We start from the raw sequence: 20,539 nt of genomic DNA, 5'->3' as shown, positions 1-20,539 counted from the left end.
TATCTGCTCCTCAGGTGAGCATGTTCGACCAACGAAAAACACTTTTAAAAAAATAATTTCAAAAGAATAATTATTTTCTTTAATTAAGCTGTAACTGTGCTGGGGAATCTTAAGGTTGTTTATGCAGTTTAATTCAGTGTCTTCTATTGTAAGAATTACTTTTTGAAAAGCCCACTTGCCTCATTCACTCACCAAGAGGGACTTGCTGAGTGTCTCAGGAGAGTCAGAGAGAAGGCTGCTGTCAGATGGCAGTAGAACTTTACACTGAGTGACAAAGGTGAGGTGGGAGATAAAGGATAGTTTCATGCTTGAAATGAGTTAATGCTCTGGAAAAAATTGGATTCTGCTCCTGCCTGTACTGTGAAGTTCCAATTTGTAAGTAATAGTGTCTTTTTTCCTCTTGTGTTCTGCAGGCTCATTCTAGCAGCTAATAGGGATGAATTCTACCACAGACCATCCAAATCGGCCGAGTTCTGGGACAGCAGCAATGAGATCCTTAGTGGTATGTGTGTCTTGCTGGTTTGAGTGGTTTGTTATATAAGGGAATCATGGCATGGTTTTTTCATTATTAGGGTGGTGGTGTTGCCTTTCTAATAAGAAATTTTCTTCTTCCTTATACATCTAAGGAAAACATGTTGTGAGTTTGAAACATTTTTTAAGTTTAATTATTTAATAACATAACTCTTACTTGTTCCATTAGGTCTGGATATGGAGGAGGGAAAAGAAGGAGGGACATGGCTGGGAATCAGTAAGAAAGGCAAGATGGCAGCCCTGACAAACTATATGCAGCCAAAGATTGATAAAAATGCAAAAGGAAGAGGTATGGAAGAGTTGAAATAAAAAATAAAAAAGGAAGTGGACAAACAAGCCCTGATGTTCCAGTAAAATAGTGATGATTACAATATTAATTTTCTTAACACAGCTTTATGGACAAACATAATGTTTATGTGCTGTAAACAAAAATTTGTAACTGATGAGTTTGAGTACATATGTGAGGAACTTGACTTGGATAATGATTTCTTGATCAAGCAGGCATAAGTAAAACAAGATGTAGTGCCTGGAGCCTGAAGTCACATTCATACAAGCTATGCAGCAGCACCATCTCCTCTGCATAGTAATTCTAATTAACAGGCAGAAAAATTAGCCAAGCATTGAGCTAGTTTTAGATTACAGTAGACTTCTTAAAGTGCATATTCATATTCAAACACCTTTGTCAGGGAATGTAACTTGGATTATGCTGGAGATAGCCTAAAAGATTCTTCCCCATTGGTAAATCAGAGGAGAAGAAATAATAGAAAAAACCCTCTTTCAAAGAGGATGCTCAGAACAGCATATCTGTGGGGTTTTTTAAAGTAAAAATAGATTTGTGTGTAACTGTCATATGGTACTGGATTGGACTATATTGCAGTGACAAACCATGTTATACAGAGAAACAAATGAACCATGTCATTTGTATTTCATTTTAGGGTCATATATCAGGGAAGTGAAGCAAGACAAGAACGAATTTGTAAGGTGGGAGGAGGACAAAAGGTGCATCCAGTCTAGAATAGTTAGTAAATGTGAATTCTTAGAATTTCACCAAGAGCTTTTGACTGAGTTCTTCAGAGTATAAGTCATGCTCTTAATGTGAATATGGTACAATGATGTAAGACTTTTAAAGGTTGGTTCGTTATTTGGGTTGGTTTTGTGGTTTGGGGTTTTCTTCCACTGTTACAGCCTGTTGGCAACAGGAATCTTTATCTTTCTGTTTATTTTACCAGGGCTGTCAGAATAGTGAGCACACACATACAAGTTGCTCTATGTACTTCTCTTTCTTAGGTGCTCTTGTAACAAACTTCTTGACTGCAGATCTGGACAGCTACTCTTACTTGAAGAAAGTTTCAGTAGAGGGACATCTTTACAATGGATTTAATTTATTAGCAGCTGACTTGAAGTAAGTCTATAAAACATCACAGTTCAAATGTCAGAGGGAGAAAGACAATAACAGTGCTGTACATACAGGTTCATAGCACCAAAGTGTAACAATGCAAACCCTGTCACAAACTAAAGTTAGAGCTCATGTTTTTTGCTAATTGGCATGCAAGGGCCTAATTTTATTGCAGTCTTTCTTTCCTTTGTTACTGTTTATCTTTCAAACACTGGAGAGCTATCTTGTATTCTAACCATTGCTTCCCACAAAACTTCTTGCAACTCCCTGATAGGCTGTAGCCAGTCTTTACCCTGGAGGCTCTGGGTTTTGTGTTTTGAGAAGACAAAACCTCAGCTCATAATTTCTCAGACACCTTTTTTTCTCTGAGAGTTGACATGCTGCAGCAGGATTAGAACAGCTGAAAGCTTTCAAGCTATTATTCCTGTCAGAGTGTCTGTGTCATTAATCTTTCCTTAAACATTAAAAATCATCACAAGACAAATAAACATTAACTTAAAGTTTCTGTAGCTGAGAAAGGATGTTGGATACTTAATTATAATCAGTGTGATTGGCACAATGCTTTCCACTGCTCGTGCATGTGTCTATGCACAAGTGCATCTGCTACTTTGCCTTTGCATTCTGCCTGATGGGGAAGAATGGAAATGCAGGGCTGAGGCATCTCCAGGCCCTGTGTCAGTTCCCAGCTGGATGCACACTGCATGCCTGGGAGCACAGCTGAACTGCCAGGGGCACACTGCTGCTTTGGCACACTTGTGCAGGAGCATTCATCTTCTCAGACAACCTGATGGTGCAGGGCCTTCTCCCACTCTGCTTTTCTGCATGCTTCTGGGAATGCACTTAAAGCAGAAGGCCAGAGTGTTTACTGTTTGCAGTGGAAATCATTTCTAGCACCCTCTCACTAACTGGCCTTGTATTTACATTTTCACTTTCTGTATTAGACCACCTTCAGCTGATGGCTCAGACTTACCAGGCAGTTCTGTGAAGATACCATGAGTGTATTTCTGCTTGGTGGGCCTGCTTAGAAATAAATATATAGGTTATGTTTCCAGAAATTCAGTCCAGAAGATGGCCAGGGAGTTGGAGGGTTTGATGCTTTTTGGTCTTTTTACTCTCTACTTTATAAAGTTAATCATCTCACCAGAGACTTCCCAAAATTTTTCAGTTGCCTAAATTATTTTTTACCATGGTCAGAGAATTTGACTTTTTGAGCTTTCTGCTGTATGTTGCTGCCTGGATAGATTGCATAAATTGGAAGGCTATCTTTTACTGAAAAGGCAACAGAAGAAATCGATGTTTTCAAGCAAACATCATATCCAAGGTGTGACATAGCAAGCAGTAAGTTTGAGTTTCTTCCTTTTAATGTAGGAAAAGAGAATAGTCATAATGGCTGCTAGTATGATGGTGGTAAAGTAGGTTTGATTGATTTTATTTAAGGCAATCATTCCTGTGTTGGGTTTGTTTGTTTATTCCTCCATGCTGGGGTGATAGAGAGTTGTATGCTCAATTGAATAGTCTCTCTGTGCTGATACAGGTCATAATTCCTTGTTGAGTATCACTCTGAAAGCTGTGTGTGTTGATTAACTTCTCTGCTTTGACATGTCCTTAGCCTTGGACACTCTGATGAAATGAAATTCTTGGCAAGCTAATGATGCAGAGCAATTTCAATAATATTTGTAAACTTGTCATTTTAGGAAATTAGAATCACTCCAAAGAGAAATGTGGTATATGGACGGGAGCTACTTCTCTGTGTAAATAGAAAATGGTATTGTAGTTGATGATATTTTGTTGGGCCATGTTACTGTTCAAAACAAAGATTGAGGACTGTCCTTAATGTGTTCTTCCATTGTGTAACCAGTAGTGATTGGCTCTGTTAGAGTGTGTGAAATGGAGGGGAAAGTCAGATTGAAAGTGTAAATGAAGCACTGGTGGGAAGGGGTGTACCTGAGCACATTCTGCTGAGTGTAAGCAGCATATTTAGAGAGATTTACAATGTTTGAATCTTCAGGTACACGCTTCAGAAAAAGCAATTTTATCTTCTCTCAGTATGATTATGATGACAGTATGCTAGATGACAGGTGCAGTAATACAAGAAAGGGAGTTGGAAACAACTATACAGGTTATAAAATCTCATTGTTTATTTCCACAGCTTAGTGTGACTCTTATTTTTAACATGCATGGGTTTTGACACTTTCAGTGTAATAATCTATTTACTCTGTGGCATCTCTTTATATCAATTTAAACACAATTGATTTGTTGTTTTAAGAAAATTACTTAGTACTTTTATTTTTCTGATTTTTCAGTTTATCATTTTGGGTGTACCTGCTGAGTATGAGAGTCATGAATATTTATTCAGTTATGCTAAACATACTTTTATGTTGAATTACAGCATGTGGCAAACAGTGTCTGTTTGGAATCTTGTGCAGCTGCAAAATTGGCTTCCAGGAAGGCAGTGTTGCCACTCCTCTCATTTTTGCTGTCTGTAGGTCTGATTAGAAAGGAACAAGGTTATCAGAGGCTGGACTGTTCTGTAAAGTAAATACCTGCTCAATATTCAAAGGGGTTTTCCTTCTTCCTCCATTTGTGATAATACCTGAAGGCAGTGAGCTGCTTTTGTTGATGATCAGGACATCATTTCTGTCCTGGGGAAAACCTGTGTTCAACAAATCTACTGCTACACCTCCTCAGCCTTTCATGGGTACCTCAAACTTGTGTCAGGGCTGTTGTGGCAGCATCTCACTTGTGTTCCTTACTGCCAAGTGTGTAATCCAGACTGCCCTGAAGGACAAATTGGCAGCTTCTTGTCACCCCCCCAGCAAGTGTAGCCTCTGACAGGCTGTCAGTTAGAGCCCATCTGGTTTATGTGCAATAAGATCCCTGTGGAACAGGAGTGAATCACTTTCTCCATGATGAATAGACAAATTGTGCCTTACAAACAAGTCAGCTGGAGGGGATTACAGAAAATTGCCTTTTGGGTGAACTTGTCTGTTCTCCCCTGTCACAGGCAGTTTTCAACCCCTGCAGGGAAAATGTACTAAACTATACCATCACCTGCAGGCTGTCATTCAGCATGGTTCATGTGACCTGGCTGGGTGGGAAGGATTTGATTGCTCTCCAGAGATTGGATTTAGGTGCACTTTTCAAAGTGAGATAGGGTCAGAGTGCTGGTATGAAAAGAACATGGATGGTCAAGTCCCTGGGATTGCTCTGTAAGCTCATTTCCTTTTCTTCTCATGCACTTCCTAATTCAGTATCACCTTTGGCAGAGTATACCTGTCTTGCTTCTTGTGGCTCCCTCATGAAAATGAGGTATTTTCTGCATGGATCTTTAGTCACTTCCAGTGGATGGAGGGACAGTCCAATGTCAAAAGAAAGAAAAACTTTTTTATCTCTTTCCTCTGCTGTCAGCTTCTGCCTGGCCCAAAATATTAGGACAGTGCCAAAGAAATGTTTAGACACTAACAACAAAATCAGAGTTTGTTTTAAGGCAGACTTTGCATGCTGTGTGTATCTGGCAGAATTATTTTCACCATTTTATTTGATGGTAGGTGGTACATGTTTGGGCTTTACAGTTGGTGGTTTGGTGTTTGCTTGTTTATTTTTAGCTTCAAAACAGAAAGAGTTATCTGATTAGCTCATGAACATTGAAGAAAAGAAAATGAATCTGTGACCCATACTACTTACTGGAAACTACTGTACAGCATTTCGGTGTTGCTGCCAGTTTCATCTTTTGTTCTTGCACAAAAAATACATGCACAGATTGTTCATAAAACAATCCAATGTCCTTGTCTGTAGCAGAGTAGAGCTCAGTGCCCAGGGGAGTGATCACTTGGTGGTAACCACACTCTGTGCAGCTTTACTGCCTCACTATTTTTCCTTTTTCTTTCATTCTGAGTTTTTGTTGGACATGACTTGGAGCCACCTTGAAGGTGAAGCAGGGCAGGAGTGCAGAAGGACATTGCTTATGTTTCATCAACATTAGGAAGTGATTGTGGCAAACTCTGCATGGCTTTCATGTTGCTGTGAAGCTTCTATTACTACTGAGATTTGTGCTGCCTAGAATATTTCCTAGAACATTTATTATTGCTTACATTTTTTGACAGTATGAGGTATCTAACAGCATAATTTTAGTTTCTTTCTGCTGTCAGCTATGGCTGGGATTTAAAAATATGTCTGTTGGGTCCTATTGTCATCACTTTAATTATGCCTTTATTACTTCTGCAGTGAAATTGGTATCTGTACTTGTAAGGCTGGGAGGGAAGAGAATCTTGAGTGCAGGCCAGGGTTTTGAGGCTGTTGCTGCAATCAAGCTTACAGTGATTTTTTTTTCATCTTGGCTTCTGCTTTGATGCTCAGTTCTGAGTACCTGTAAACAGTAGGAAGGGAATAGGCAGAGCCAAATGATAAAAGAAAGAGTAGCTGAGTGGCACAGTGAACTAAATTTTGAAAGTATCCCCATTTCAGAAGTCTCTTGGGAGGCTTTAGTCTTCCTTTGACAGAAGGCAGCAGCAGTGCTGCAGTGGAGGTAAGTGAAAACACTCCTGGGGGAGTGTGCATGCCATAAAATTCCAATGTCCTGAATTAGTGACCCTGCAGTTTGTGTGTATTCCCTGTCTTCTTGATAAACTCCAGGGGATCTCGTTACTGAATTTCTCAGTGACACAAATCTTGGAAGAGATACTAGAGGATTATATTCTTTCATGTAAAAAGCTGCTCTAAAGGAAGTCAGCAGTGCCAGCTTACTCCCCATGCAGTCTCATCTGTGACAGGCCTTGTGTTACAGCTGTGTTCCAGAGCTTCCTTGGGCCATTTGTCCATCTTTCCATCTAACACTTCTTGTGAGACTTCAGGTTATAACAATTGCTCTGATCTTTTCACAGGCCTTCTACAGCAGGTATTTGAAAAGAGAGGAGTTAATGCACCAATACAATAGTTTGTGTGATTTCTGATGTCCTAACTTAAGACACCTTAGGTGGGCTGTTGTCTGTGAAGAGTTCAGGTGGTCAGTAAGTCTTGACATCAGCATAAATAAATTTGAACAAGGATCTTAAGGATGAGAAGAAAAAGATAAGGAGAATAAATGTCTTTTAAGCTACTAGAGGAAAGTTCAGAAATATTACATGTTTCTTTTAACAGTCAATAAACTGTGAATTGAGGAACTGATGTTATCATAGCTGATGTTATGTCCTATATGATATTTAACAATAAAAATAGTGTACACAATATGCTTGCTATGATTGCTGTCTTCTGCCTCTGCTGAAAAACTTGATCTTTCTGTGTGGTATCAGACAGCTCTTAGGGGTTTGGGAGGAGGAAGAGTAGTGCACAGAGAAAGGCACTTCTATTTTTGCTTTATGGGGACTTTTTTCATATTCCTCTTCTTGACTTCTCTGACTTCTATAATTAATAAGTTAATATTTCCTTCTTCATTTGGCTGTCTTGCAAAGGACACTGTAGAATGTCTTTCATAATGGCTTTTCAAGAAGAATATAAACAGCTAAATCAAGACTGTTTTGCTTGTTATTAAGGTTTGAGTAGCGGATGCTAAGTTATGCAGAGCAATTTAAGTTCCAGTACATCATTAATGAGATTGCATTCTATATACTCTGATTTGCATCAGCACAGAGATACTCCTTTTTATCTTAGGAAAAAAATGAGGAGTTGGAAATAGCTTTTCTTCTGTATTATGCTTTGTGCTACTTAATCCAAATTCAGTCTTAACTGCAAGTTTTGTGTTTGGGGGTTCTTTGTTTGTTTTGGTTTTTTGTTGGGTTGTTTTTCTTGTTTTCCAATTTGGAAACTCTATCTGCTGTCTAAGGAGCTGGAACTTGAGAGACAAATTAAAAATTGAACTATGATGAGAATGTGTTGGTAACTGTGAGCAAGTAAATCACTAGGGGAAATACAGAATTAGATCTCATTGCTGTATTCTGGCAAATTAAAAAAAAAAGCCAAACCTCAACAACTGGAAGTGATGTGAGGAATCACGATTCCATGTCAGCTGAGTGAGGGATGTTGAGAGTGAGCCATCTAATGGCAATCCATTTCCCACAGGACACACAAGGCTTATTGATGACTTACTTTCTCTTTTTTTCCCTTATCAGTTGGTTTGGTGTTTGTGTTGTCAGTATCAGTGTGACTATGTAGTCCCTGCTGTTTGGATATGCTGATACCATCTCTGTCAAATAAGAGTTGTTTGCAATATTGAAGCTGTCTCTGAACCTTGTGCAAGACCCTCCCTGTACTCTGTGCACAAGACAGAGTGAGTGCTGCAGCCAGTGCCTACAATTAGAGAGATTCAGTGACTACAGGGATCTGAAAACAGCCAAGAAATGCACAAAGGACCCAGCCATGCCCTGCAGCATTGCTGGAAGTGGGCCTGAAATGCACTTCTGCCATCTAAAGTTGCCCACAGCAGTCAGTGGCTTAGAATGCAGGAAGGATTCAAAGAAGTGATGGGGAAAAGGGTACTTGCTGTGATGGACAGTTCCTTTGTTTTCACATGCCCCCTTCTCCCAAGCAACTAAATCTCCAGTTAATCAAAACCAGGTTTTTGTCATTAAACCTGGCTACTTCCATACAGGAGTTATGGGGTTTTACTGAATTTTACTGCAGTTATGTTTAAAAATGATAATGCTACTTCCTGATAATGGTGCAGTGTTTTGAGAGGAGGAAAGTAATAAAACACATCAATGTCTGGTATCATAGGAGCAACAGTGGGAGAAGCATCTTAATGTGCTCAAAGATTGCATGAAATTAAGGCATAATCAAATATAGAAGCTGATGGCTTTTCAAGGAGAAATTTGTATTTATATTTTTCAGTACCACCAAAGGAGATGTAATTTGCTACTATGGAAACAGAGGAGAACCAGAACCTGTTTTCCTAAATGCTGGTAGGTTTTCTTCAGAAAGGTCTGAATATTACTTTTTCTTATGTAGCTCTGTATTGTTCTAGTAATTTAGCTACTTAAGCATTGTCTTCACTGACTTTTTCTTTGCATTCTTTAAAAGAAAATATTACCAAATGTCCTTCAATTCATAAAAGTTTTTGCTAATAACTTTCAGTAAAGAATCAATAGTTCATTAAAAGTTTCTATCCATGTCAGTGTATGTACCCACCTGCAGTGCAATTAGTGGAATCCTGCTTAGGTAATTATGGCAGAAGAACAGAAGTCTGTCTTGAGAATGGAATTTTCAAAGGGTCTGACCCTAACTGCCCTTACCCAGCAGTTTGAAGGTCACAGTATGACTATGCTCCCCCAGGGACAGAGTTGGCTTTAAAAAAAAAGTACAATCTGTCTTATCAGGTAAGTTGATTTTAAAATATTTTAAATCTAGTTCTTTGCTAGCTAGCTACAGAGAGCAATGCTCCAGAAGTCATCATCAAAAAGGCAGTTTGAATGGAACCAGGACACATGGAAGGCTCTGAGCAGTGTAACTGGCTGCTAACAGTTGATGGCAGAGCCTTACTTTGCCTGCTTAGGTTACTGATCAAAATGTGGCTGCCAGTAGGCAAATTATTGCAGCATAAATTCTTGGAAAAAACTGTTAGATTTTGTACAGCTTCAAATATAAACCAGATTTTAATACAGACTTTTTTCAGACTGTACCAAGGATGGTTCTGGTCTCTGTGCTTAGACAACACTCCTGTGTACATGGCTGCCTTTAGGAGGAGAGAATGTTTGGTAATCTCTCTTGTCTGGCTTGTGGTGAGAGGGTGCCTCTAAAGAGAAGGGTCCTTCTTGTCATGCAGTGCTGCTTTGCAGTGTTTTTCAAGAGTAAAATCAGAGGCAAAGATAACTTATGATTATTATCCCTACACTGGACAAGACTAGATTGCAGAAATTATAAAATTCTGTTGTGCCTTCATGGTTTAGCAAACCAGAAATTTAAGCTAACTGCTGTGGATGTGAATTAGAGTACAACTCAAACCAAGTACTGAGCATGAGCATGAGGGGAGTGCTTCAGCACAGCCCAGCATAAGATGGGAGCCTGCTCTATTCTCCTGTTCAGTAATGGGGCTTGTGTGTTTATGGCACACCTGAAGGTAAAGGTGAGCTGGGGAGTCACTTAGATTTTATTAAAATTTTTTAAATCTGTAACGACAACTGCAGTCACCAGAATGCACTTTCCAATTAAATTGGGCTTTTTTTGTGTATGTTTGTGCGTAGGAATATATGGATTGAGTAATTCTTTGTTGGATACACCATGGAAGAAACTTCAGTATGGGAAGCAGCTTTTCACAGAAGTGGTCAAGAGAAGTCAAGAGCTCACCAAAGAAGACTTGGTGAAGGAGCTTCTTACAGTGATGAATAATCAGGAGCCGTAAGAACGTGATAGCTGCAATTTACTCAAATACAATATGACCCATTTAAAAACATGCATATAGAAACTGTTTTGAAGGGAAAAAGCACTTTACCTTCATATTAATTGAAAGCAGTGTTCTCACAGAGCCTGACTTTCAACAGTATTGATTTTTAAGCAGGAGACACAATTAAGGCTACTGCAGTTTTAGACCTCATCAGCTGTGCACTGATTTCTCTGTGCCCTTTTTTTTTTAAAGATTGCACTTGTCTTAGTAAGGACAATGAGTGCATGCCTAGGGATGTGCAAGCTGCTTGCTGTCAGCTTTTTGAAGGCTTACATAAGTTTGGTTACTGCACTTAAAGAAAGCACTTACATAGATCATAAAATTATTTATATGGGAAGGGACCTTAAAGATCTTCTGGTGCCAACCACTGTCATGGACAGGGACACTGTCCACTAGCCCAGGTTGCTCAGAGACCCATCCAACCTGGCCTTGAACACCTCCAGGGATGGGGCACCCCCAGCTTCTCTGGGTAACCTGTGCCAGGGCCTCAGCACCCTCACAGGTGCAGGTTTGTGTTAGTAGGTTTTACTGTTCTGTACTGCTGCTCAGAGTGTAGACAGAGGGTGAGAAGCAACACTTCAAAGTACAGCTGCCTTCCTCAAGAGTGCAGTTGTTCCAGGCTAAATGGGGGAAGGAGAAAAGGAAGTGTGTGTACAATTCAGTCAAGAAAGTTCCAGTCAAGTAAGTTTCAGTCAAGGTAGTCCCCAAAAGATGAGTTTGAGATGAAGGAAAGGTTCCTGCACTCACAGCTGATGGCACAGTGAACCTGAGCCCATCAGTTGGATCTTGAGAAGGAAAGGAAGTTGATAGCGCTGCATTCTGCACACATGGAGTTGCATACAGGAGGTGCTGTGGTCTAAATCCATATCATTGCTCACAATCTGGTAACTTTCATGTTTACCTTGAATTTTATCTGTCTGGGAAGTGATTAGAGTTGAAGCAAAGCTGTTTCTGGTATATAGATTCAATTTCCCAAACTTTACGGCAAATTTTAATGCCAGCATTCATGAATGTGGCATTTTTCAGTGGTTCAAAATAAAGTTTTGTATAAGAACTCAGACATCTGAGCAATGACTAGTAATTGGGGAGTCTGCTAAGCTGTCTTAATAGCTTTTTTCATCTCTCACATCAAGTGATTTTTTAAAAAATTGTTAGACTTTATACTTTTTACTAGTAAGAAGACAAAGGTATAAGATACAACATAGTCAAATGGTCTTCCCTTAATGTTCAGTAATTCCATTTGATCTCATCTGAAAACATCTGACTATAAAAGGGAAATATTTACTTACAAAAAGCAATATTTAAAACGAAGCCTGTAATCTTTCCAAATCACACTTCAAGATGAAATGATCTTTTCATAATAAATATGAACATGTGGATATGCACTAGCTTTGAACTTTCTTAAAATATCCTGTTTCATATTACTTTATGATCTCTTTGTGTGTGCACATTACAGGAATGTAGTGGGTACAGTGGTTGGTTTAATCACAGAATTCCATTCTTTCCTGATGGGTTTTTGTCCTTTACCCCCTCTCTTCTGCTTCAGCCCTGCCTTTGACTGTGATCTCAGGGATGTCCTGGAACTCCTTCCACATCAAGAGGGATGAATGTGTTCATGTTAGAGATTTTTTTTTTAAACTCTTTTCCTACTTTTTCCAGTCAATTACCAGACCCTGCAATTGAAGACCAAGGCAAGGATTACATCCGCCCCATCCTGAACAAGTACGCGGCTCTGTGCGTCCGCTGCCCGGGGTACGGAACAAGGTAAAAACAGAGCCAGAAATAGATTGTACTGCATCAAAGCACACCTCCAATCAAAATTGTGCTCCTGAAAGGTTAAATTCTATAGTGACTGCTTTAATTTTCTTTTAAGATATTAATCTGGTATAATTCAGTACTGTTTCCTTGGTCAGTATTTGAGTGTCTGGGGTTTGCTGCTGCTGAGCATTTGAAGCTCACACTGTGGTTCATCTTTGATGGAGAGCTTTACCTTGTCCCAGACAAGATAATACAGTTCTCCTGCTTCCCCAGTGTAAGAGCAGATCTGAGCACATCTAACTTTGATCTTACCAGAGATTTGCAGAACACATTTCTCCTCCACGAGCAGGAATCATGTCACCTGCATTGCTAAATCAGTTTTCCTTAGCCATTGCATCATAAAATGGATCTGCCATTTTCATACATTAAGAACCTATTGCTCTTGTTCAGCAGAACCTGTATTTCCATTTCTTCCCTAACTGATGCTGCTGTTTTTACTGAGGTGTTCTCACTCTCTGCTCTTACTGTTCCACCAAAGCTGCAAAAAGAATAGAATAATGCAATGCAAATCTTCATTTAATCTTCAGTGGGACAAAATTGCTGGTGAACCCTGTTGCTGGTCTAAAAGTCTGCCAATAATTTTGTCAGATTGGTCTGTGGCATGGTCAGCCATAGTATTTCCTCTGTAGAGGTGGGAGTTGATAAGCAGACTGCTCACTGCTGTACGTATTTTAAGTTGGTATTCTGAGAGGAGATACTCAGTATTTACAGTGGTTTCTTTAAATGTATTAAAAGAACATATTAAAGATAGGATAATGAAGATTTAGCATGGTAACAAAGCACCTTCCTCCCCTTGCTTCACAGATTGGAGTCCAGCCATTTCAAAGGAAACAGGGATAACTTGGTAGAAATACTGGCCTTCTCCTGGTGAATTAGCACACATTTCAAGTCTCCCTACTGCTATAATTGTATGCTCACACTTAACCTTTCCCTTAGCAACAGGGCTTAGTGAATAGAGGTTGTTAACTGGGCCTCACTTTCTTATGAGGAAATTAAGTGCTTTTTTGTATGAGTGAACAACTGTGAAGTGACTTGGGAAAGGCCACCAGATCGGGATGGTGCAAAATTCCTACTGTCAGTCATCCCTTTGTGGGAGGGTATTGCAGTGTCCATGGAGAAATCACAGCCTAGCCAAGGCAAAGTGGAATAGATGCACAACTGGCATCTGCTTTTCATGAAAACAAATTTCCTCTTTGGAAAGTTCCTAGAGAGACACCTTGTTCTTGATCATATATCAATGCCCTGTGATAATAATTAACATATACAATTGACTTGAAAGAAAGGGATGAAGAGAGTACTATTGATATCAGTAATCCTTATGGGTACATGTAGGGTGTGAAGAAAAACTTAGTTTTATGCTACTTCTTTCTGAGTGGAGCACTTTGCACTAAGTTTAAGCTTTTACCATACTCTCTGCAGTGAGCAGGTTTGTGTGTCAACTGCTGCAAGCGCAGCAGGGAATCCAAGCAGTGGCATGACAGAAGGACAGACTGAAAATGCCCATTCGAACTTGTCAGGATGATTTCTGCCCTGCTCTTCTGTTGCTGATGTGCTCGGGGGGAAAAAAGAAAAGGGGGGGGGGGGGGGGGGTTAAAACATTTCGGAGTGAGGGATGGCAGGCTGGAAGTTCCCGAGATGGAGCCCAGCTGTGACCTTGTGCTGCTGCTGGCTGTTGCAGGACGAACACGGTGGTGCTGATCGATTCCGAGGGCTGCGTCACTTTCACCGAGCGCAACATGATCAATGCTGATGTCAACCAGTGGCAAACAAGCACCTATGAATTCAAACTGCACAGTTAACAACTTTCCACATCAGTGGTTTGTAATAATAGCAATGAGACAACAAGCCATTAAGCTTTAGTAAATGTTTTGTGCCAGCCTCCACAAACTAAAAATAGCAAGGAAAGCAAAAGTTTAAATAAACTGGTATCATACCCTATCAAGCTCACAAATGCTTTGGAGAAAACCAGATGAAGATGCTTTTTTTTTACATGAAGTAGCAACTTATAATCAGAAATATTTTATTTAATACCACCCTGCTTTCAGGGCAAGGCCATCTTTGTCCAAGATAAAGTCGCTGCTTTTTTGTAGGTGTGAATTTTTTTAGAGATGTTATAAGTAGACTTAAACTTGTTTTTAGTTCTAATGGTGGGGAAATATTTGCTGCTTTTATTGTTCTATATGAAGATTTTACCAAACTTTGCTTTACCTTCAACATATGATGTTAAGATTGTACAGCTGATGCCAATGTGCATTAAATGAATGTATGTTATCCTGGTAGTATTAAGTGCTTTAGGCTCATTTCAGCTTTTCAGTGCCATGGTGCAATGTTCTGCCTGGGGGGGGCAGAGGGGGGGATTCTTTACATTTGTTTTTCTATAGATAGTATAGCAATAGTTCTTATTTCTAATACTTGATCTGAGAATCAAGGTAGGGAATTTAGTTCAGTCTCTGTTCACTTTTACTGAAAGAACCATGGGAGCAGACTTGCATATCTTTGACCTGAATAAAACTATTTGTGCTGTGATATCCTGTTTCCTGATAGTCTAATTAGCAGTATTGGTTTTGTTATTTTCTTCTCCAGCAAGCAGGTAAGGAATAGGTACCTGTTCGCAAACAGAAGCTGAAGATGAGGTTTTCATGTATTGCCTGTTTTGTACTTATAAAAGTTTGGATTCATTTCTTTATTGGTAGAATGTGTTACAGCCTGGAGTGGATTCCATCTCATGGATCATTAGTAGAAATAGCTGTGTGTTGTAAGGTGACACTGTTGCAGTCTCATATTGCTGAAAAAGTTGAATATTAAGAGGTACTTCCTATGTTCTAACACCTGTGAATTAAAAAGCTATTTAAATGCATGCTTTTTTCAATTATTCAGTGCCAGTGTGGGTAATGGAAGATTCTAGCTAATAACAGGATATTTGAAAACCCTAAGCTATTTTTGTTTCTGTTGGTGTTCTGTTATGACTTTTTTTGAATACTGAATATTAGGTTAGCAATGGATCACCACTATTTTTCTTCCTTTAGGTAAGCTGACTGTTTTTCACAAGCCTCTGATTTTAATTAATTATTGCAAGGTAGTCAGATTTTTGATACTCTCTGGAAGATGTGCAGCTGTGTTTCTGTACTCAAGCTGGTGTATTTTGGCATTTTCACACGTGTGTGCAATGGAGGCAGCAGTAAATGAGACTTTCCATTGAGGTGAAGTACTGTGAAAGGCCATTCCCAGATTTGTATTTGTCAGGAAATGCTAAAGCAGCATTTAGTCCAATCTCTTCTTTATATTTGCATATTTAAATAGCTTCTAGATACCAGGGCTGCTTACATGACTAGTCACAGGTTGTGGATTCAGTTCTGTATAAATGACTTTTTGACCACCTTGATTGGAAGACAATCAACAATTGTGTTGGGTTGTACATGGTTTAGAACTCAAAGCCTTCTGAGCTGCAGGAAATGGTCAGCCCTTTTGAATTTTTTGATGACTTCTTAAACCCTATATTTGTATGGCTAAAAATGTTAACTGTTATTTTTAGATGCAGAGAAGTAGCTAAAACTGTCTTAAATTTGAGTTTAACACATGCATACCTAGAAACAAAGCCCTGCCTCGACAGCTTGCTCTGAGAGTTTGCATAGCAAACTTTTTTATATCCACTTACAAATAGTGGATATTTAAACATGACATTTTCTTTGAAGACATCATAAAGGCAAGCAAAATGCATGCAGTATCAGGCTAAAAGCATTTGTAAACTTTGGTCTTTATGGCAGTAATAATGAAAATTTATTCTTAGTTTTTACATATAGGCAAAGAAAGGTGAGTCAGACCTTAGATGTAAATATGGATTATAATAATGTATTTTGATATGTTTGAATCGAAATTCTAAATCTGAGATTTGCTTTTTCTGGCAATTAAAATAAACAGGAAAGAGCCCAAACCTTGGATGTTGTTTTTTATCTCATTAGAATAGCTAATAAAGAGAGGTTTTTTAACTTATTTGGAGGCCTTTGTGAGAGTTTTGTCAGGACTGCTGTGCAGATATCAGCAAGTGGTGCTTGTCCATACAAGTGATGAGGTATTTGTGAAGTGCATGATGTACTCTGTAAAGTAGAGTTGAAATGAATCCACTGGAAAAAGGATACTGTACCTACAGTTAACAAAGAAAGTGTTTTATTTTTATAAAAGTATTTTTAATAATAAAAGGGAATTTTAAATACCAGATTTAAAGGATATATAGGAGAAAGGTGTATATAGGAAACTACTGCATGGCATTTTATTAAGTTTGCTTATATATGTCATCTCTTCAAAGTCATACATTTGCAAGAGATTTTTGTTTCCTTATTTTTTTTCTATTGGAATGGTAGTGGAAGAAATTTTAAAATGTGTAAAACCTCAGCTATGGTTTTTTTGCTTAAAATTGTGTCATAATTGTTGTTTACATGTGTGTTCAAAGCTAGAATCAGAATAAAGTCAAGCTGGTGACCAGTCTTTCTTGGCATTAGTAGATTGTGCATTTTTGCACATATATTTTTGTTCATTTGCCTGTAATTTGGTGTGATACAATGAAGTAAAATCTTTCATGCCATATTAATGATGAAGGAGCTGTAATTTAAGTTCTGTTTCTGGTACTTAATTCCATTTTAAGAGTGCTGTATTTTTTCTGGGTTTTTTATGGTGTTGTGGGTATTTCCTAATTCTGTGCTATTGTATGGTTGTCTTATACAGGTAAGAAACTGGAAAATATTTGAAAGGTAGGAAAGAGAAAAATCAATGCTTCCTTGGGGAAATATGGAGCCTCACAAAATTCTGCTGGAGGATGGGAATCCATGTTGAGTGTGGAAAAGGTCTGGATCTTTGGCAGACCTGAGACTCGTGTTGCACTGAGTAGAGGCTGCATTAATGTTCTGCTGTACTGGCCCCTGCAGTGGAGGTGGAATTGTCTCATCTCCCTTGGAGTACCTTAATAAAACACACCTGAACAGAGCAGAGGAGGAGTTGGGCCTTTGGTCCTCACTATGTTCAAAGCTTAATTGATATTTGTTGTTACAAATTAAATACATCAAACTATATAATAAGATAAAATACTGATAAGACTTGGAACACAGTTTTTGTAATATTGTAAGGAAATAAGTAATTTTGGAATGAATCTGTGAAATACTAAGCAGTAATGAGGCAATAATTAAAGTATCTCACATTTCAATTTTAGCCTGTAGAACTTAATGCACATTTATGGCTTAGCAAGCATCCCTATTTATATGGAGCATTAGCTAGTAGGAGTTAGTTTTATTCCATTCAGATTGATGTAACAGGACATGGCTGATGTTCTTCATCTGATTCATTTTCTGCAGAGAGGTCTTGGTGATAGCTTCTGAGGATCTGGGAAATAGTCTTGACTTGGTGAAAATAGAATCAGTACTGCAATCAGCTGGAGAGGCATGAACTGTGAGAATCACAAAACCCATCAGTGTGACTCATGCTGCAAAATGTAGGTTAAGGTGAATGGAGTAAAGAAATGTTGAATATATTTCATATATATACATAAATTATCTCTGTAACATTGTGTATCAAGAACTTAGAAGCTGAATGAAAAAAAACAAGTATCATATTGCCATGCTTAAATTTACCATATCTTTTAAAACAGAAGACAAAAGCCTGAACTTATGATCACAGATGAGGGAGATGTTATAAATATTATAATATTAAGCAGGATAAGCAAAAATGACAATGCCTAAATCACACACAACATGAATGAGAAAAAAGCAATATCTCTGCTGATGCACATTAAATTTTTGTGTCTTTGTACTAGAAAGATAAATGGAGAAAAATAAATGAAAGCTAAATGCAGATTGGAAGATGCAGAAAGGAAGGGGAAAGCAGAGAACACAGAAGGATCTGGTTTGTGATCCTGTTCTCTTTGAGGCCTCTGGGAATGACAGTGCCCACTAAGGCACTCAGGTGCCTTCCAGCTTCCCTCTGGTGATGCAGGAGCATTTTCCATTGGTGTCTCACCTGACACAGAGCCAGCCCTGGCCAGTGACTGACTGGCTAAACACATTGCTTCTGTGGAGAAAACCACATCACTTCTCAGATGTTAATTAACATATATTAAATAATAAACTGGAAAATATATGGGGCCAGCAGTGTCTCTTCTTGTGGTACAACATTATAATTAGTACTCAATGATGGAGGTTTTGCCTCTGTTAAAGGAATGTACTCTTCCAAGAAAAAGGTGAATGAGAAAGCTAGGGTTTTTTTTTTTTCTTTTCCTGTGCTCTCTCTGCTGTCAATAACCACTCAAAATAACTATGTAAAACCACATCTTAGCCAGATGCATTGTCCATCTCCTGTTTCCCCTGTCTCACTGGATTGACTGGCATTTAAGAGGAATTAACTCTCCTCTCAATTACAGATGGGTCTGCATTATCACCCTGCTTTGATAAGTGCCCTTACATGGTTTTCCTGATTGTCCCTGTGCACTGTGCCTTGGCTCACATTTCAGGGCAGCCTCTAGGTGCAGGGTCTAGCTTTTGCTGTTGGAACAGCACAGTATGTGCTGCAGTTACTGACATAGGAAGAATATGAAAAAGCCACTGGCTCCACCTAATTTCCATTCTGATGAATGCAGCCTGTGAACTTTACTGGGAAGCTCATGGTTTTGTCTTTATAGGCTTGATGGCTGTATTTTGTGTTGACAGCAGTAGTTTCTGTCCAGCCTTCAATGTCTTGTATGTGAAAATCTCCTTGTCATTAGGAACTGGTTTTGTTGATAATGACACTTCATGGTACTGTGGTTAATCCTGATTGCACCATGCAGCTGGATCTGTACCCTTCTAATTCAAAAGTTGGAGATTTTTGTGCATGTTTGACAAGTCTTCCATCAGAAGTCCAGGTGACGAAAATTTTCAGGTGCATTTTGCACCTTATTAGAGCAGATGAGATCAGACCAGGTTTAATTCTCCAGGGGTCACATCAACCTTCTGGTTTAAAAATTTACCAAAATTTGAGCACTTTTTAAATGAAAACATTGTTTTGTTAATGGATTGTGATCCTTTTGTTTATTAAAAAAGTTAAAGTCTATTTCCTTGTAGTGTCAGTGTCTCAAAGAATCAGCTGTTGCACCATTATTTTAAGACATAGTATTATGATTCTCTGAGAACATATGCACAATGGAAAAATTAAAACTGTTTTGTTTTCATTTTCTAAGCACTGCAGGCATTTTGATTCTCCAACTCAATGCAAAAATCTGTGTGTGAGCCTCATCTGATCCTCACTGAAGCACTGCTGTTCATGTACATATAAAAAATTTAACCTGTTTTCTGAAGTATGTGATTTCTTACTGCAGTAGTTCATTTATACAGTCACATAAATGGGATGCCAGTGTGTCACAATATTTGTATTTTTATAGTCCCTTTGAGAGGGACAATCTTCTATCCCAGTGTTAGCAATTTGAGGTCACCTGACACAGCAAATGCCAGCATCAACTCCAGCTGTTTACTTAATTGTGAGATCTTTTTCCTCAGCTTTGACAGTTCAAGTGTGACGTGAGTGGCTGTTTTGCAAACCGTGGGTGTTTATTAAATGCACATTCTGAAGTGGTTTGTTTTAGCATTAATAAAAGCAGTCGTAATTTAAAAATCACTAAAATAACGGCTTGAGCGCAGAAGCCTGTTGTGAAGAATTAAAAATTAGAAACTGCTTTTAGTGGAAACTGTTCAGTTTTTGAGGGCAGCTTGCAGTGATTTAAAGCAGTTTTGGTAACCTGATCTTTGTGTTGACACAGTACCATGATGTTATGTCCAAATTATCACCCTGTCATTAGATGTATTGGTGCAGTGAGACAAACACAAAGATGGAAAGACCTAACAGCAGTCTTCCGAGTGAGTTTTTCAAGTTTTATTAAAAATTATGTTTCATAGCAGTATTTGGGGACCTCAAAGACATGAGATCAGTGAAATACTGGAAGATTCTCATGTCCTGAAGTCACACATAAACAAGCACAAACATACTCTTGGTGACGAAACCAGGATGCATTATCATAATATTTTTTGTCTTATGTTGATTTCAAACCAGAGAAGAACAAAAGAAGTAACCATATAAATAAGTGTATCAATAAAAGCTCTGTATTGCTCACAAATGATAAAATAATAGAGGAAATTAGGACAGCAAACGTTAACACTTTGGAAGTAATTTTATATAAATTATGTAAGGTATTTTCAATAATTATTTAGTAATCCTGTCTAAACACAGCAGTCAGCTTTGGGACTTGTTCTGTGAACTGCTTGGTACACAGACCGGCAGAAATGGCCCTACTTTGATTTATCCTTTTTAGGTAAATCAGTCTTGTAGTAATGCAGTAGTTTTGCTGCTTAAAGATACAAAACAGCGTTTGCAGGGAAAAGGTGTTTTTTTTTTTTTTTTTTTTTTTTTTT

At 38.5% G+C, this 20,539-nt stretch overlaps 1 protein-coding gene across 6 annotated transcripts in view; it reads left to right on the top strand.

The window, feature by feature from the left end:
* Positions 1-16,598, top strand: part of TANGO2 (transport and golgi organization 2 homolog) — a 28,125-nt gene extending 11,527 nt beyond the window's left edge. For 4 of the 6 annotated variants that reach the window (XM_071445367.1, XM_071445366.1, XM_071445368.1 and 1 more), the window contains 7 exons: positions 414-502; positions 701-820; positions 1,819-1,933; positions 8,750-8,820; positions 10,099-10,252; positions 11,958-12,062; positions 13,795-16,598. In XM_071445367.1, the coding sequence (XP_071301468.1) occupies positions 414-502; positions 701-820; positions 1,819-1,933; positions 8,750-8,820; positions 10,099-10,252; positions 11,958-12,062; positions 13,795-13,915 (775 nt within the window). In that variant the 3' untranslated portion in view covers positions 13,916-16,598. Of the gene's footprint in view, positions 1-306; positions 503-700; positions 821-1,818; positions 1,934-8,749; positions 8,821-10,098; positions 10,253-11,957; positions 12,063-13,794 lie in introns of those variants that run through there. The other 2 variants (XM_071445365.1, XM_071445370.1) reach the window with 2 other exon arrangements.
* The last annotated feature ends 3,941 nt before the right edge of the window (positions 16,599-20,539 follow it).

Source organism: Agelaius tricolor, unplaced genomic scaffold, assembly GCF_023055355.1.
Source record: "Agelaius tricolor isolate 1412-34295 unplaced genomic scaffold, bAgeTri1.0.p SCAF_20, whole genome shotgun sequence".
NCBI lineage: Eukaryota > Metazoa > Chordata > Aves > Passeriformes > Icteridae > Agelaius > Agelaius tricolor.
The sequence above is the reverse complement of the archived record's forward strand: the minus strand, read 5'-3'. Positions and strand labels throughout refer to the sequence as shown.